This window comes from Schistocerca piceifrons, chromosome 10, assembly GCF_021461385.2.
Source record: "Schistocerca piceifrons isolate TAMUIC-IGC-003096 chromosome 10, iqSchPice1.1, whole genome shotgun sequence".
Taxonomy (NCBI): domain Eukaryota; kingdom Metazoa; phylum Arthropoda; class Insecta; order Orthoptera; family Acrididae; genus Schistocerca; species Schistocerca piceifrons.
The window spans coordinates 113,897,851-113,917,820 of NC_060147.1; the positions used below are offsets into that span (position 1 = coordinate 113,897,851).

Below are 19,970 nucleotides of genomic sequence, written 5' to 3' on the forward strand. Positions count from 1 at the left end.
GCGTCATTAACAGAAAATTCTTCTCAGTCCTTCTTCAAGGCCCTTGGACTTCTGTAAACAACTTCTTTCACGGTTAAACTATACTGTTGTGTGTGTCCTTCGTTGCAATGTTTAAACTTTCTTCTTTTCAAGGAACATTGTAACTTCATTTATATCATCCATAACTGTTGTGTGGGAAATCGAATCCCCTTCTGCTTTAATGTGCCTGTTCCATCCTCTCATATCTGACCTGCTCAAAAATTGGAGGCCCACCCTTTTCTTAGAGCAGCACACCACTGCAGTGTGGCACAATACATAGGACCACCGTTTCTGTTTACTTTGATGAAGCCAGCTAGCTGCGACTCTTGAGATATTGTAACCTCACCGGACAAAAACTTAGTCAGCCCATTAAAAAACCACACTGTTCGCTTTAGAGCGCTATAGATAGTGTAGAACTGGTACGAGGCGGTCAAGTGACCCTCCACTGCTGACATAAAGACATGGTAGTGAGGTGGTGTTTAATCTACTAGGTTGTTGCCTTGAATCAACGCAGTGTGTTGGATTGACATGCAATCGTGACAGAATAGCGGAAGGAACTATTATCCAGAATGAATTTTCACTCTGCAGCGAAGTGTGCGCTGATATGAAACTTCCTGGAAGATTAAAACTTCGTGCCGGACGGACACTCGAACTCAGGACCGCCAGAGTTCGAGTCTCAGTCCGGCACAGAGGTTTAATCTCCCTGGAAGTTTCAGGAACTATTATTTTTGGTGGTGCCCACGACCACGCCGCGATTGAAGTTGACAGAGTTCGTGATGTATCAGTCGGACTGTCGAACGTGTTGTCTATAGGGTACGGCGTACCGCTTGCAGCAGAATAACACAGTGTAAGGGCAGTGTTCGTAAGAATATCCTAACCCATCAGCAATTGCTACTGGTGTCACTAGATCATGTCCATTGTTCTCAATTTCTGAACAAACATTGCTGATGGAGCTGCATGCATTTGCAGCCCTTGGTCACTGAGGCACACGAAGATACCAGTCTTTAGTTCACATCCACACACATACGGTGCAAGCCACCGTCCCGTGCCCGGGAGAGGGTACCTTGCACCACTACTATTAATTTCCTTTCCTCTTCCGCTCGCAGATAGGGAAAGGGAAAAACGACACTAGCCCTAATTTTTCTGATCTTATCTTCGTGGTCTTTTAAAATATAACTTTCTATTTACGTTACTTGAAAGAACGTTAAATCCTGTTAAATACAGAGAATATTTTATAATTGAGATGACTTCTATTGACAGTAAATAGCAACTTTTATGAGTTAAGTTAGCAACATGAGATTTACCTTTTGTAGTTCCTGTAGCAAAGTTCTGCAAGAAGTCATTCGGCGGTAAATATATCGTTTTTGGTTTGTATGATGGTTAGCTTTTAAAGAGCAGGGTAAAACTTTGCAAAGAAAAGTATTTTTTCTTATCAGTGTCCAGAAGTGTGTTCGACTAATGGTGAGATATAGAATATCTGAGACTCTGGAAATCTAACTACTAAATAATTTTTTTGTGAAAGCCTTTTTTTACAACAATTCAGATTATTATTTAGAAAAATTATGTCGTACATTTACAAATTTCATGGCGGACATCTTCTGCAAAAAAAACACAATGGAATTTGCCAACTTACGGTGAAAATTTGCTATCGTTAATAAAGTTTAATATTTCCTATTTAGAAATTAGAATGCCCATCAGCAGAGCAAATCATTGTGGGAAATAATAATATCGCAGTAATTGCGATGAATAATACGTCGTAAGATAAGAATAATAATTACAATATTAAGAAATAGAACTCACTAGAGCTAAAATGTCTGACAAGATAGAATGTGATAGTTTGAGAGGCTAACAGAAAAGCGCTATAACAATAAAGAGCCCAAAATCGGTCACGCATCGTAATTTATAGTAGTAACAGAAGTGTTAATGCCGAGCCAATCACAGTAAGCTTGGCATTAACACTCAGACAATCATCGTTACATGATCGCTGCAGTTAACGCAAAATATATCTTTCCTTTGACATAAATAATTAACTATTTCTACCGAGTCACGAGAGGCGTTATTTCACACTTCGCGCGAAATATATGTTGGCGTCAGTAGAGTTTATCCGCGATCGGCCTCAAATTCAGATTGTCTGAATTTCCACAATAGTGCATCGCAAAGAGAGCTCGCCTTCCCTCCAGGGATTCCCATGTAGTCCACGAAGCATCTCTATAATACCTGCATGCTGACCGAACCTACCAGAACAAATCTTAAAGTACGCCTCTGAATTAGTTCGATGTCTTCCTTTAATGCGACCTGCTGGTGATCCCAAACACTCGAACGGTATTCAAGAATGGGTGCACTAGCGTTCTGTATGCCATCTCCTTTGTAGATGAGCTACACTGTACCGAAAATTCTCCCAACAGATCGAAGTGGACCATTTGCCTTCCCTACTACCAATCTCACGTGCTAATTCCTTTTCATATTGCATTGCAAAGTTACGCCTAGACGTTGAATCAACGAGACTGTGTCAGGCCGCACTCCACTAATGTTTTGTTCGAACGTCACCGGATTTTTTTTCTCCTACTGATCCACGTTAATTTATATTTTTCTACAGTTAGAGCTAGCTGCCATTCATCACACCAACTACAAATTTTGCCTATTTCAGTTCAGTCGCTCAACGACAACACTTTCCCGCAAATCACAGCATCATCAGCAAACAGACACAGATTGCTGCTCGGCCTCTGTCAGATCATTTGTGTACATAGAAAATAACGGCAGTCCTATTATACTTCCATGGGGCACTGCTGACAATACTCTTCTCTCTGACAAACACTTTCCCTAAATGGCAACATACTGGGTCCTGTTCATTAAGAAGTTTTCGAGCCATCCACATATCTGGGAACATATTCCACATGGTCATACCTTCATCAACAGCCTGCAGTGGGGCATCGTGTCCCACGATTTTCCGAAGTCTAGGAACATGGGATGATGGTCGCCATTCATCGATGGAAATGGAAATGAGCATTTGGCGTCATTGGGCGACCTGCGCGCTGGTTGGGGATGAAATGATGATGAAGACAACACAACACCCAGTCCTTGAGCGGGGAAAATCCCCAACCCAGCCGGGAGTCGAACCCGGGCCCCTAGGACGCCACGCTGACCATTCAGCTATCGGGGCAAACGCCATTCATCGATAACTCGCAGGATATCGTGCGAGAAGAGGGCAAGCGGTGTTTGGCATGAGCGATGCGTTCTAAACCCGTGCTCGTATGTGGGCAGAAGCTTTTCCGTTTCAAGGAACTTTGTTATATTTGAACTGAGAATGTGTTGCAGAATGCTGCAGCAAATCGAGTTCAAGGATACTGGTCTGTAATTTCGCGTTGCTGTTCTTCTACCTTTCTTATATACAGGACTGATCTGTGCATTTTTCCAGTCCTTTGGCACTTAGCGCTGAGCGAGAGACAGGTACGTAACTTACTGGAGTCTGGCCGGAGGCGTATAATTCGTCCTAACCACTGCGAATTTGTCTCTATTCAAATGATACAAGGTGTTGAGTGTACTGTTGATCCAGTGAGACGTTTAACCCCCAGTGTGTGTGAGGTGTCAGGCCAGAGGTGATTCTGTGAAGTTTAGTTTGTGTTGTCGAACCGTGACTTGTGCCTATTCGTTCAGGTTGCCGTGAACATGAACCAGAATAATGATTTGAACATTCTTGCCCTTTCTTCTACATGTTCATTATGAGCATTCTGTAGCACTCACGCCTTCCAAGATGACAATAGCTCTGCTGGCAGTGCTCCACATATACGTACGGTCCTGATTTCACCAACACTTAGGCACCTCGTAGTACCTCGAGTGGCCTGCTAAATCACCTCATATTAATCCCACAGAAAATACATGGAACCGTTTGGAATAGTGGACAATATGAAGCAGTCAACATCATCCCAGTCTGGTAGCCGTCCGGGATTAGCAGAGCGGTCTTGGACACTGCAGTCATGGACTGTGGGGCTGGTCCCAGCTGAGGTTCGAGTCCTCCCTCGGGCATGGGTGTGTGTGTTTGTCCTTAGGATAATTTAGGTTAAGTAGTGTGTAAGCTTAGGGACTGATGACCTTAGCAGTTAAGTTCCATTAGATTTCACACACATTTGAACTTTTTTTGAACCAGTCTCGTAGCTCTGTGTGATCGTATCATCAATGAGTGGCATCAGAATTTTACCTAAAGAATCTTCTAGACTGCCATTCTCGTCGAATAGAGGCAATTACCAAAGCTAGAGGCAACATTATACGCTACTAGCGAACCCAGCAACGCTTTGCAATCGCTAAATATCTGCGCGAATTGGATATACACTGAAGCGCCAAAGAAACTGATGTAGGCATGCGTACTCAAATACAAATTGTATTCAAATACAAATACATGCAGAATAGGGCACTCCGGTCGGCAATGCCTGTATAAGACAAGTGTGCAATTATTAGATCGGTTCCTCCTGCTACAGTGGCAGGTTATCAAGATTTAAGTGAGCTTGAACGTGGTGTTACAGTCGGCACACGAGCGATGGGACACAGCATCTCCGAGGTAGCGATGAAGTAGGGATTTTCTCGTACTACAATTACACGAGGTACCGTGAATATCAGGAATCCGGGAACATCAAATCTTCGACACCGCTGATACCGGAAAAAAATCCTGCAAAAACGGGACCAACAACGGCTGAAGACAATAGTTCGACATGACAGAAGTTCAACCCTTCCGCAAACTGCTACAGATTTCAGTGCTGGACCATCAACAAGTGTCAGATTGCGTATCATTCAACGAAACATCTTTAGGAGCTGAAGGCCCATTCTTGTACCCCTGATGAATACACGACACAAAGCTTTACGCCTCGCCTGGGCCCGTCAACGCCGACATTGGACTGTTGATGACAGTAAACATGTCGCCTGGTCGGCCGAATCTCGTTTCAAATTGTATCGAGCGGATGGACGCGTACGGGTATGGAGACAACCTCATGAGCCCTTAGAACCTGGATGTCAGCAGGGGACTGTTCAAGCTGGTGGAGGCTCTGTAACGGTGTGGGGAGTGTACAGTTGGAGTGACATGGCACCCCTGATGCGTGTAGATACGACTGATAGGTGACACGTATGTAAGCACTCCTGTCGGTTCACCTGAATCAATTCATGTCCATTGTGCATTCCGACGAACTTGGGCGACACCCCATACGCCAATAATTGCTACAGAGTGGCCGCAGGAACACTATTTTGAGTTTAAACACTTCCGCTGGCCATCAAAATCCCCAGACATGAACATTATGGAGCATACCTGGGATGACTTGCAACACGCTTTTCAGAAGAGATCTTCATCCCCTCGTACTCTTGCTGATTAATGGACAACCCTGCAGGAGTCATGGTGTCAATTCCCTACAGCGCTACTTCAGACATTAGTCGTGTCCACTCCACGTCGTGTTGCGGCACTTCTGCGTGCTCTCGGGGGCCCTACACGATATTAGGCAGGTGTACCAGTTTCTTTGGCTCTTAAGTGTATGTCCTTGTCTCATTCTGCCCCCTCTCTGTCCATCGCCTCTTCCCCCTCTCTGTCCATCGCCTCTTCCCTCCCTTACCGTACTTATCCTTCCTTTCTCGTTGTCCACGACCTCTTCCTCCAACTCTCTTTGTGCGTCTGCTCCCTGCCGCCCCCCCCCCCCCCCTCTCGTCCATCTCTTCCTCCTCCCACACACCTCTGTCCATCGCCTCTCCCTCCCCCTCTCTGTCCATCACCACCTCCTCCCTTTCTCTATTCGCTTCTTCCTGCTCCCTCTCTCTGCCCATCTCTCTCTCTCTCTCCCCATCTCTCTCTCTCTCTCTCTCTCTCTCTCTCTCTCTCTCTCTCTCTCTCTCTCTGTCAATCTCCTCCTCTCTCCCTCGATCTTTCCACGTCCTCCTCCTTCAATTCTCTCTGTCCATCTCCTCATTCACCGCCTCTGTCCATCCCCCCCCCCCCCCCCCACTGCATCTCCTCCGCTCCCTCTCTTGATCTTGCCCATTGTTTATTGTTATTGCATACGAAACCGTGACAGGAAATTGAAGCCGCTTAAAATGAGTGGGTAAATTGCATGGGATCATTGTTGTATAGAATATGAGAGACATCTCCAGCTGTTGCATCTGTCGGGATAATAGCTTCAATGATAGTACAGGGTTATTACAAATGATTGAAGCGATTTCACAGCTCTACAATAACTTTATTATTTGAAATATTTTCACAATGCATTGCACACACATACAAAAACTCAAAGTTTTTGTAGGCATTCACAAATGTTTGATATGTGCCCCTTTAGTGATTTGGCAGACGTCAAGCCGATAATCAAGTTCCTCCCACACTCGGCGCAGCATGTCCCCATCAATGAGTTCGAAAGCATTGTTGATGCGAGCTCACAGTTCTGGCACGTTTCTTGGTAGAGGAGGTTTAAACACTGAATCTTTCACATAACACCACAGAAAGAAATCGCATGGGGTTAAGTCGGGAGAGCGTGGAGGCCATGACATGAATTGCTGATCATGATCTCCACCACGACCGATCCATAGGTTTTCCCATCTCCTGTTTAAGAAATGCCGAACATCATGATAGAAGTGCGGTGGAGCACCATCCTGTTGAAAGATGAAGTCGGCGCTGTCGGTATCCAGTTGTGGCATGAGCCAATTTTCCAGCATGTCCAGATACACGTGTCCTGTAACGTTTTTTTTTTCGCAGAAGAAAAAGGGGCCATAAACTTTAAACCGTGAGATGGCACGAAACACGTCAACTTTTGGTGAATTGCGAATGTGGTGCACGAGTTTGTGAGGATTCTCTACCGCCCAGATTCGCAAATTGTGTCTGTTCACTTCACCATTAAGAAAAAATGTTGCTTCATCACTGAAAACAAGTTTCGCACTGAACGCATCCTCTTCCCTGAGCTGTTGGAACCGTGCCGAAAATTCAAAGCGTTTGACTTTGTCATCGGGCGTCAGGGCTTGTAGCAATTGTAAACGGTAAGGCTTCTGCTTTAGCCTTTTCCGTAAGATTTTCCAAACCGTCGGCTGTGGTCATTTAGCTCCCTGCTTGCTTTATTCGTCAACTTCCGCGGGCTACGCGTGAAACTTGCCCGCTCACTGCAGGCCGACCCGTTGATTTCCCCTTACAGAGACATCCAGAAGCTTTAAACTGTGCATACCACTGCCGAATGGAGTTAGCAGTTGGTGGATCTTTATTGAACTTCGTCCTGAAGTGTCGTTGCACTGTTATGACTGACTGATGTGACTGCATTTCAAGCACGACATACGCTTTCTCGGCTCCTGTCGCCATTTTGTCTCACTGCGCTCTCGAGCGCTCTGGCGGCAGAAACCTGAAGTGCGGCTTCAGCCAAACAAAACTTTGAGTTTTTCTACGTATCTGTAGTGTGTTGTGCCCATATGTCAATGAATAGAGCTACAGTGAATTTATGAAATCGATTCAATCATTTGTAATAGCCCTGTATTTTGCATAGTTTGAATGTGTAAATGGGAACGTTTACAAATTTCTGGACGATTCAGATTCCGTTGTAGTATCTTATTTTTAGCCAGTACGCAGTTCTTTTAAAACTGACTGTGAGGAAGAAAACAATACTGCACATTTTTGTGTATACAATTTTTCTTTAAAATTGTATACATTAAAAACGAATATACCGGGTGATCAAAAAGTCAGTATAAATTTGAAAACTGAATAAATCACGAAATAGTATAGATAGAGAGCTGCAAATTGACACACGTGCTTGGAACGACATGGGGTTTTATTAGAACTAAAAAAAATACAAAAGTTCAAAAAATGTCCGATAGATGGCGCTTCATCTGATCAGTAAAGCAATAATTAGCATAACAAAAAAATGGTTCAAATGGCTCTGAGCACTATGGGACTTAACTTCTGTGGTCATCAGTCGCCTAGAACTTAGAACTACTTAAACCTAACTAACCTAAGGACATCACACACATCCATGCCCGAGGCAGGATTCGAACCTGCGACCGTAGCAGTCGCGCAGTTCCGGACTGAGCGCCTTAACCGCGAGACCACCGCGGCCGGCAATTAGCATAAAAAGTTAGACAAAGCAAAGATGATGTTCTTTACAGGAAATGCTCAATATGTCCACCATTATCTCTCAACAATAGCTGTAGTCGAGGAATAATGTTGTGAACAGCACTGCAAAGCATGTCCAGAGTTATGGTGAGGCATTGGCGTTGGATGTTGTCTTTCAGTATCCCTAGAGATGTCGGTCGATCACGATACACTTGCGACTTCAGGTAACCCCAAAGCCAATAATCGCACGGGCTGAGGTCTGGGGACCTGGGAGGCCAAGCATGACGAAAGTGGCGGCTGAGCACACGATCATCACCAAACGACGCGCGCAAGAGATATTTCACGCGCCTAGCAATATGGGGTGTTTTTGTTTGGTTCTAATAAAACCCCATGTCATTCCAAGCATGTGTGTGTCAATTTTTACCTCTCTATCTACATTATTCCATGGTTTTGTAAGTTTTCAAATTTATACTGACTCTTTGCTCACACGGTATATGGGACAAACAGTTTGTCTAACCATGTTATCGCAGTAAAAACGGACACCAACATAGAAAACGAAACCGCATGTTTTAACAACACACCACACCACAGCATTTCTTTCTCACATTCGGTTTTAACAGAAAATTTTTGCTTAAAAGAAATGTATACTATGGCCATCCGGATGATTATTAGAATATCGTGTAACACTTTGAAGTAAATTAGTCAAGAACTTTCTCATATTGTTGGAAGTAACGCTTCCCCTTTTTATATTATGTGTGTAGATGTATAGAATCATACACACATCAAAAAAAGTTTTGCATCACCCCAGTTCCCAGAACTCCTGAAGAAAGTCGTTGACTGTGGGTAATGTATCACAGTCCCTTCGACTGTTCAGGGACGTCCCTAAACCCGCCCAAAGATGTAAACAACCATGCACGAGCAGCGCCTATTAGACGGAGAGAATCCGACAGGCGAACTGTTCCGGTTATTCCACCAGGAAGGAGGTACACGGCTCGTGTTGTCTGTAGTTAACCGTGCTTAGACTGTCAATACCGCGTCTCTATCGCGTCCGCATTGTTACTTTGTGCTAGGAAGTGTTCTCGACAAGGAAGTGTCCAGGCGTCTCGGAATGAACCAAAGCGATGTTGTTCGCACATGGGGGAGATACAGAGAGACAGGAACTGTCGATGACATGCCTCGCTCAGGCCGCCCAAGGGCTACTACTGGCTCTGAGCACTATGGGACTCAACTGCTGTGGTCATAAGTCCCCTAGAACCTAGAACTACTTAAACCTAACTAACCTAAGGACATCACACACATGCATGCCCGAGGCAGGATTCGAACCTGCGACCGTAGTGGTCGTGCGGTTCCCGACTGTAGCGCCTTTAACCGCTCGGCCACTCCGGCCAGCTGGCTAATACTGCAGTGGATGACCGCCACCTACGGATTAGGGCTTTGAGAAACCCTGACAGCAACGCCACCATGTTGAAAAATGCTTTTCGTGCAACCATAGGACGTCGTGTTACGACTCACACTGTGCGCAATAGGGTGCATGATGTGCAACTTTACTCCCGTCGTCCATGGCGAGGTCCATATGCCTTCTACCAGACAATCATCACAGACGTGTTTGGTGGCAACACGGTCAGGCTGAACGCCTTAGACATACTCTCCAGCGAGTGCAGCAAGGTGGAGGTTCCCTGCTGTTTTGGGGTGGTTGGTTCAAATGGCTCTGAGCACTATGAATGCCGGGATGGTTCCTTTGAAAGGGTACGGCCAACTTCCTTCCCCATCCTTCCTTAATCCGATGAGACCGATGACCTCGCTGTCTGGTCTCCTTCCCCATACAACCCAACCCAACCCAACCTGAGCACTAAGGGACTTACTGTCTGAGGTCATTAGTCCCCTAGAACTTAGAACTACTTAAACCTAATTAACCTAAGGACATCACACACAACCATGTACGAAGCAGGATTCGAGCCTGCGACCGTAGCGGTCGCGCTATTCCAGACTGTAGCGCCTAGAACCGCTCGGCCACCCCGGCCGGCTTTTGGGGTGGCATTATGTGGGGCCGACGTACGCCGCTGGTGGTCACAGAAGCCGCCGTAGCGGCTGTACGATACGTGAATGCCATCCTCCGACCGCTAGTACAACCATAGTGCATATTGGCGAGGCATTCGTCTTCGTGGTCGAAAGTTCGCTCCCTCGTAGTGCACATCATGTGAATGACTTCCTTCAAGATAACAACATCGCTTAACTAGAGTGACTAGCATGTTCTCCAGGCATGAACACTATCGAATATGCCTGGGATAGATTGAAAGGCTGTTTATCGACGACGTGACCCTCCTACCACTTTGATGAACTTGTCGATAGTATGCCACGATGAATACAGGCATGCATCAATGCAAGAGGACGTGCTACTGGGTATTGGAGGTACCGATGTGTACAGCAGTCTGATCCACCACCTCTGAAGGTCTCGCTGTATGGTGGTACAACATGCAATGTGTGGTTTTCATGAGCAATAAAAAGGGTGGAAATGATGTTTATGTTGATCTCTCTTCCAATTTTCTGTACAGGTGCCGAAACTCCCGGAACCGAGGTGATGCAAAACTTCTTTTTTTGATGTGTGTACGTTCATCCAAATGTTTATTCGAGTATCATGTGAAAATTCGAAGTAAATCGGTCGAGAACTTTTTGCAATTTTTAGAAACAAAATTAGACAACTCTTATCGAAATACAGGATGGTCAGAAACAGCCTGAAAATCTTGTAAAGGTGTTGCGGGATAAGCCGTGCTGAGAAATAATTGTTAATAAAAAAATTCCTTACGTTGCGCCGTTTCGCAGTTAATCATCATTGAAGTTAGCCAATTGGTTCGTTGAACGTGCAAATTCATGCAGCGCGCCAAGGACGGTGTCGACAAATGTGTTCTTCTTCCGGTTTCCTAAAACCTAACAAGAGAGTGAAACAAAAGTTGTACGTGGGAGGTACTAAGAATCGAACCTGTGCCAAAGACTTTGCAGTCTTGTGTGGTTTCATCTCCGCTATGAGAACGGCTGACACTACTTGTATCTGGCGGAATGCTTGAATTTTCACGCGCAACGGCCTGATTGGCCAAATTTCAATGATACTTAAGTTGGAAATGGCGCAATGTCTCGAATGGTTTTCTCAACAGTTATTTCTCAGCACAACCCACCCTGCAACACCCTTACAAGCTTACCAGACTGTTTCTGACCGTCCCGTAGCAGTAGCCTATAGATTAGCGTGGAGCCTCTTGAGGTTGACTAATTTTTTTGTCCACTGTGTTTGCGAAGCTTTGATCAAATGGTTCAAATGGCTCGGAGCACTATGGGACTTAACTTCTGAGGTCATCAGTCCCCTAGAACTTAGAACTACTTAAACCTAACTAACCTAAGTACATCACACACATCCATGCCCGAGGCAGGATTCGAACCTGCGACCGTAGAAGTCGCGCGGTTCCTGAGTGTAACGCCTAGAACCGCTCGGCCACTCCGGCCGGCGAAGCTGTGATCACTTGAGTGACATGGATAGGATTCCCTCGCATTTTTTAAATAGAAATGCAACAGAAAAAGTTCTTCATGGAGTATTTCCCAATGAAATGTGAAAGCTGCGTAACCTAAATTGCTCTGTAACATCCTATCGGACATTTTGTCTCCAGGAGGCCGATCAACTTCTTGCGGATAACTGTGGGGAACCCCGACTACCAGAAAGCTACCAGCTACGATGTGGGCTACACATACACGCACTTCTACTTTGACACGCTTGGGCTGGACCACGACATCGCCGTTGTCAGGGTAAGTGCTGTATCCATCAACTCTACGACCTGTGGCCTGTCATCAACTCTACGACCTGTGGCCTGTACTTCGTATCAGTCGTGGCATTTTTGTAGGGTATACTGAGAATTATGAATTTCGAAACAAGAAAAAACAAAAGCTTGTAAAATAGAAGCACAGCAAAAGTAACTTAGTAATATACTTCCACCACAGTCTAAAATAACAGTTGCGACACTTCTCCTCGATTTTGTTGCCTACTGCATCAACAGCGCGCCAAGTGGCCAGTAAGCAAAACTGTTGAGTTCGGCACGATCGTGAAAGCGAAATCGAATAATAGTTCCCAGAATGAGATTATCACTCTGCAGCGGAATGTACGCTGATAGGAAACTTCCTACTTCTACCAGCACTTGCCCGCGAAAGGCAAAGGTCCCGAGTTCGAGTCTCGGTCCGGCACACAGTTTTAATCTGCCAGGAAGTTTCATTAAAAATTAACACTATTTCACAATATTATGAATTTGCCATGCACTAAATGTTAACAAATGTTAACTTAAGGACGTCCTGAGGCTGTACACATTTATCATCACTGCTGTAAATAAACGTTAAGTTCTCCTTTCAGTTTTGCACAGTCAAAAAAAGGATACATTTAAGTAGTTTTTCGACTTTATGTGTCATGAACTTGTTTGGCCTACTACAACTTGAGAACTTTTTCTGTTTACAAGTTCTGTAAAATATGTTTTATGAAAGTTCTGGAATCCAGTTTCCATGTTTACTATTACTTTGTCAGTTATGTAGAATGCTAGCCTTCTTAATTTCTGAACACTTGCTTCTGTTTCATTAAAATTAATTTCAGATATTCGTGCCAGATTTATAAGGCTCTTAGCATTCACTACGCATTTCAGAATGATTTTCTCACATCTTACTCTTTCAACAGCCTTAATGCCGTTTTCAATTTTGACTGTACAGCATCTTATGTTCACAATTTTACTTTGCAAGATGTCAGATGAGATAGTTGTATGCTGGAAAATCAAATTGTACAGCTGCCATAGAAAAAGAAAAGTCTCACCATCCAGTATACTATATACCCCAATTGCTTGATTTAATGAATTATCATCCCATCCTTCATTGTTTATCACATCATTAAATACTGCTCTCAGGTCTGTATAGTGAAGAATAATAGTTTTGTACACCACATGAATGAAAATTTCTTCTTGTTTCATGATTGTTTGGTGGTTTAAATCCTTTTTCCCTCAGAAGTTCACTTGTGTTACTGGAACTGCTAAAAATGCGTGAAATGATTTTAGATATGCCAGAAAAATTTTCACTTGCGTAATTTTTTAACAATCATTGGAGAAGGGTTAGCTTCAACCGATGTACGTAGCACTGGATGAAGAGAGCTTGTTTTACAATAGAATGAGCACTATAATTTTCCCCTGCCGTTGCACTGCAGCCGTCTTATGTTTGGTGTGATAATTTGTTTTTACCAGTATTCCAAGTGCTTAGCACTTGGAACAAAACAACGGCTATGCTTTGTACACTCCAGTCTCTGGATATGACTAAAACCCTACGAATCTCTCCTGTATTTCTCCTGATTCGTTATTTGCAAAACGAAGAGTTAGACTGATTTAACTTCTAGTTGAGACATGCATTGTTTTGTCGGCTTGTACGTATATTAAAGGACTATTTTATACATCATTTGAAATATGATCTGCAACCAACATCAGTAATACAAACTATTAATTCATTCTGTGTGTCAAAAAAAAGTGGTCTTACAGAAACCAGGGTCAGTTCTTACTGTACCTACCTGATGAACAGCTGCTGTAATATGTGAAATGCAACATTGATACTTTTTAGCGTTCGAAAGGAAGTTTTAAAGACTCTCCTCACCTGCTTCCCCCTTCCACCATTTAAAACCATCAGTACCCATTCCAAATAGAACACAGTAAAAATAAAAGTTTGTTGCTTACAGCGCTGCCACTGAACCACGGTTTTGAGTTGTACCTGTAAAGAATAAGTGTAAAGTGCTTTTTCGCCGCAGTATCATAGCTCAAATTCCACTTTATTTATTTATTTTTTTCAGTTACAGGAAAAGGTACGACACCCAACAATATTTCTTTACGTTTTCTATTGCACGTATTCATATTGTCAAATCTTTGTTCTATTTAATTACATTACAGTGACACCGTGAGTCGAAGTGTCACGAAAACGCAACACATTTGAAACTTATGAACTTGTTACAGTAAATAAGTGATTTACATCATCTGACCTACCAAAACATTCTTGGGCTGAGTGCTTAGGGCATACCTTTAAGTATGATTGTAGGGGTGAAATTCTTACTTTTTATTTTGCGGAGATATTTTTGACTCTTTGTTCATTTTTTGGGAAACTCGAATAGAAAAACAACTTAATGCAGGACGCTGTGTCATCGTAAAAGTACTTAGATGCGCTTAATGGTTTAACACCCTGCATAAATTGGAGGAAATTAATCAGACTGTCACATATAAACTTTATCTGCATATGGACATAACACGAATATGCATACACTGACTGGCAGTTTACTCAGACAGACTTGCAAATTTATCTAGCATTTCTCTCTTAAACACATGGCAAAAAAAAAAAAAATCGCAGAAACAGAATTTGTTTAGTATGAGCACCAGAGATATCGATGAGCTGCTGTACTATGCCAGACTTGCATCCAGTGACCAAAATTGGAAATAACTTTTTCCAGTTTACATCAGTTCTGCATTAACACCTTGTGATAATTACAGCCCATACTGAATCTCCATGAGGACCTGCACTTTTAACCCTGTCACCAAACTTTTTGGAGTGATAGAGTAAAACTATAAGATAAGTTAGACATCCAAAAAATGAGAATGAGTTGTATGCCTTTCCATGACAGACAAAATCGCAGATCAGCACTTCAAAGTAATTGTGTTGAATTGAGGAGGAGGAGATGTGTTTATGCCATATAGTGCTTGTTTAGAATGCCAAAGTTGTTTCTGTAATTCACTGTCTTAATGTCAAGAACATCATTTCTGTTGATAAGTTTGCGAAGTTTACGTAGAAACTGTGGTGAGTGATCCAGTGGTGAGGATAGTTCAATGAGGGACGCAATCAGCCACACGGTGTCGAACAAAGTGGGCATCCATGTTTGGTTCAGGAAGAATTTTTTCATGCAGTTGAAGACCTCATAAACGAGAACTATAATTTTGCAGTATACAGTGTTTCTAAGAAAATTCCACAAATTTCAGGATCGAGTTATCAAGAAATTGTTTCTGAAAAAATGAATTTTTGAAAACCGTGTGCTAATTGAGTGCTCACAGAGCAACAGAAAAAACTGTGTATGGGCAGTGCAGTTGACTATTTTTCACTGTATAACAGAAATGATGATAATTTTCTAAGCGAGATAGTGATCAGCAATGAGACTTTAGTTGCTTATGAAACCACTCAATCAGTGGAATGGAGTCACACTGGTCACCAGTGAATATTAAAGCCAAGGAAATCTTGACACCTTGAAAAGACACGTTTGTAATCTTTTGGGACAGACAAGGGATTCTGCTATTAACAGTAATGCAAAATCTCCACCAACATGGCACAAATTTTGTAATGGGGTGCCACTTCGGTGCGCCAAAGCCAATGGTACCTGGAACACCAAGACGGTCAACCATCCGCGTGTTAACCAGGCGTGACATTGCTTCAACTGCAGTGATCAAGTAAATGTAAATGTCATGTGACCAAGACCTCCCAACGGGTAGACCGTTCGCCTGGTGCAAGTCTTTCGATTTGACGCCACTTTGGCGACTTGCGCGTCGTTGGGGATGAAATGATTAAGACAACACAACACCCAGTCCCTGAGCGGAGAAAATCTCTGACCCAGCCGGGAATCGAACCCGCGCCCGTAGGATTGACATTCTGTCGCGCTGACTACTGACCTACTGGGGGGGGGGGGGGGGGGGCAGTGATCAGGTGAGAACTGGTGTTTGCAACACAACAAAGTGATTGGCAAATAGGCACTTACGAAACTGTGTCACGTAATGCAGAATACGTCCCATGTAAAATTTGCAAATGGTATTGTTTTGATTCATGGCAATGGTCGACCTCATCCTGTAAACAAGACAAGACAAATCTTATAGGGCTCTTGTTGCTGCCAGAATGAGCACCCTCCATACAACACTTACCTTGCCCCTAACGCCTTCTATTTCCTTTAGCACCTGAAAATGTTTCATGGTAGTAAAAAACTCTACAACAATGTCGAGCTCAAAGAACATATTGCTGTGGCAAGTGCCTACAGAATGGTGAGAACTACACTATTCGATCAAAAGTATCCAGGCGCCTATTAGTGAACATAAATACACTATGTAATCAAAAGTATCCGGACACCTGGCTGAAAATTACTTAAAAGTTCGTTGCGCCCTCCATCATTAATGCTGGAATTCAGTATGGTGTTGGCCCACCCTTAGCCATGGTGACAACTTCCAATCTCGCAGGCATACATTCAGTCAGGTGCTGGAGGCTCTCTTGGGGAATGGCAACCCATTCTTCACGGAGTGCTGCACTGAGGAGAGATATCAATGCCGGTCGGTGAGGCCTAGCACGATGTCGGCGATCCAAAACAACCCAAAGGTGTTCTATATGATTCAGGTCAGGAATCTGTGCAGGCTCGTCCATTACAGGGCTGTTATTGTCATGTAACCTCTCCACCACAGACCGTGCATTATGAACAGGTGCTCGATCGTGTTGAAAGACGCAGTCGTCATCCCCAAATTGCTCTTCAACAGTGGGAAGCAAGAAGTTGCTTAAAACAAAGTCCTGTGCTGTGATAGTGCCATGCAAAACAACAAGGGGTGCAAGCCCCCTCCATGTAAAACACAACCACATCATAGCACCTCCACCTCCGAATTTTAGTGTTTGCACTACACACGTTGGCAGATGTTCACCAGGCATTCGCCACACCCACGCCTTGCAATCGGATCGCCACATTGTGCACCGTGATTCATCATTCCAGACAAGGTTTTTTCACTGTTCAATCGTCCAACGTTTATGCTCCTTACACCAAGCACAATGCACCTAATATGAGAAACGTATGTTTTAGGGGTGTACAGATACTTTTGATCACATAGTGTGTGTAGTGTGACCGCCCTTCACTTTTATAACAGCTCGACCTCTGTTGGGGACACTTTCAGTGAGATGTCTGTTGAGGAATGCCAGTCCATTCTTCTCAAGAGCCAAAACCAAAGAAGGTAATGATGCTGGATGCTAGGGGACTGGAGCAAATTTGACGTTCTAACTAATCCCAAAGGTGTTCCACTGGGCTCATGTTTGGACTTTGGCAAGCTAACCCATTTCAGGAACGTTATTGTCCACAAACTGTTATGACAGGGTTCCTTGTCATACAAGTACTGACACAGTTATCATCTCAACACTGTTCCTCAGCTGTAAAACGTATGTTCAATAAGGGGACCATATCCTAACCATGAAAAACACATCTGGACTCATACACAGCCTCCTCCATACTAGACTGTTGGGACTACACATGATGGCAGGTAACGTTCACTAGGCATTTCCAAAGTGAACCCTTCCATCAGACTGCCACAGGGGGTAGCATGAAACATCACTCCAAATAGTTTGTTTCCGGTCATCCAATGTCCAGCAGCATCAATCTTTACATCAGCTCGAGCTTCACTTATCAATGGTTACAGAAAGATATGGCTTATGGGAAGCTGCTTGACCATTGTACTCATTCTTTTTAGCTACCTGTGCATAGTCATGGTGCTATCTGGATCGCTGGTAGCACTTTGGAGCTAACGGGTGATTCTCTCTGCTGATTTCATGTGGTTTTTTTTTTTTTTTTTTTTTTTTTTTTGAACCACTCTCCACAATGCTCAAGGGTCTCCTCTACAGGTGGTCTGCCAGATCGTGATTAAGCCGTGCTTGTCCTTTCACATTTGCGCTTGACAGACACATCACCAACAGTTGAATAAGGGCAGCATTAGAAGAACTGATGGCTTTGTCAGTCAGATGGCATCCAATACTAGACAAAGTTCAAAATCACTAAATTCTCTTGAGTGATCCAATCAGGTTAATGCTTCTCTGCTGACAATACAGTACTCTTCACCTCCTTTTATACTGACAGGTCCACCTCTCGTGACACCTTACGGTCAATGCTGCTTGCCTAGGGGTGTACTTCTGATCAGATAGTGCATGTAGATATTTTAAGCCTTGTTTCTTTCTCTATAAATAGCTTTCTCTGCATCTGTACTTACTGTCTAGGAGCATCTCGTAATTAGAGTGGCAACTACATAGAGAACACTGTGTTGTAGCTGAAGAAGCCGATGAAGCTGGGGGAGAACGTGCGGAGCATCCCACTGGCGGCCAGCGCCCCAGCCCCGGGCACCGTCTGTCAGCTCAGTGGCTGGGGGTCCTGGGCTAACGTGAGTAGCGTTTCTCCTACCAACCCCTTCTCATCCCAACCCCTTCTCCTCGCTATTCCAGTTTGCACCTACTAACTTCACCTATCTAGTCACATATGCCATCCCCTTGTGATGTTACAAAATAAAAGTGATGTTGTTATTCAATGGAAAGTTGGAAATTGAGATTTAGCTTACTGTTTTATCAATCACAATTGGCGTAAGAATCATGGATTGACCATTGTTATAAAATATTGCATTATGAGATGTGAATAGTTTCTACTTGCAGTTTCACGTGGCTTGAGGCAGTCTCAACTAGCGTGCTATTGATTAAGAAATTGCGTTATCGTCTTTCTAATTACTTCATGACCGTAGATACGATCATACCCGGTTTTGAAGTTATTGTTATGACAAAACAATTTCCTAAGGGACCAGAAAGTTCTTAAGGGCGCAAAAACAACTGTAACATCACCCAAAAGGGAAATTCAATATTAAAGCTGATGCAAGAAGACGATAAAACAGTTTTCTTTTTATCAATGTAACACACACATTGGACTGCTGATCTTGGTGACTGTAATATTAGCAAAATGCATAATTAAAATGAAAATAATACTGAGGAGATAATAGGAATGAGCACTGCTAAATGATTCAGTATTCCCAGAACAAATATTTATTATAACTAAAACATATATCGTACCTTAAGCTTGATACAACAATGACGGTAGATTTTTATGTCCGTATCATGTCCATTGAGCGCTCTTTTATATAGCCATTGTCTTCTTTGAGTCGCTCGTGCGTCGTCACGGTAAGTTATAACAGTTCTTTACACTTCACTCAAACTTAGACATAACACGTTTTTATACATTTAGTAAAAATTAGATCAGACTGCCACAAATCTGCGTCCGTCTTACTTGAGAAAAACAGTACAAGTCTTTTTAGCGCTCAAGGCTTCATTTGTTCTCTAGCGAACAAAATAGTGAAGGATCGCATATCTATCTGTATTTTTCTGTTTGCCGCCCAAAGACGACGAATTACATTATTTAGAAAATTCCACCGTCGCCATGCGACGCCTCATTATACATTAATCATTATTTACAAACAAGTATTTGCCTTCTGGCTGAAAGTACTAACTACTCGTATTTGCTGTTTTGATGAAGTCAAAAATAGCGATTATCACACCCTTCTTCACACTTGCTCACCCACAGACCTGCAACCAAATTTACAATCTTTTTATTTATTTTTTTCTTTGATCTCATTGTGTCTTCACGCAAATTTCAGGTGGTTTTCGCCTTTCATTATCATCCTGCTCCCTCAGATTTCATCTTTCTTCCTCTTACTTCATCTGTTTCATCCTTTTCGTGATTTTTCCCACTTGTTTGGGTATATTTTTCGAATTTTTTCGGACGTGTTTCTACGTTATTTATGTATTTTTATGCGTTATTATCCTCCACCATGGATCCCTGCTCCATCCATCCGAGTCAATACAGAAAAAGTTTCCTTATCCCTAGCCAGTACCCAGACTCACATACTGTTCCTGCGTTGTTGCTTGGCTCTTGGAATCCTCCCAAATGGCTTTACCATAAAATTACTGCCACCCTTACTTCCACAATGACCTCCATCTGTTCACAGTCCATCAATCCTTAACCTTCACCAACATAGTACTGCAAAACCATTGTCAGTCAGTCCCAAACCTCCTTGCAATACCTCCTCACCATCTGTAAAATTCTCCT

At 43.3% G+C, this 19,970-nt stretch overlaps 1 protein-coding gene across 1 annotated transcript in view; it reads left to right on the forward strand.

Moving 5' to 3' along the window:
• The window catches only part of LOC124719062 (chymotrypsin-1-like), a 102,280-nt gene that overhangs the window by 78,215 nt on the left and 4,095 nt on the right, over positions 1-19,970 (forward strand). Inside the window, exons 4-5 of the mRNA XM_047244734.1 lie at positions 11,722-11,857; positions 18,154-18,264. Coding sequence (XP_047100690.1) covers positions 11,722-11,857; positions 18,154-18,264 — 247 coding nt within the window. The remainder of the gene's footprint in view (positions 1-11,721; positions 11,858-18,153; positions 18,265-19,970) is intronic.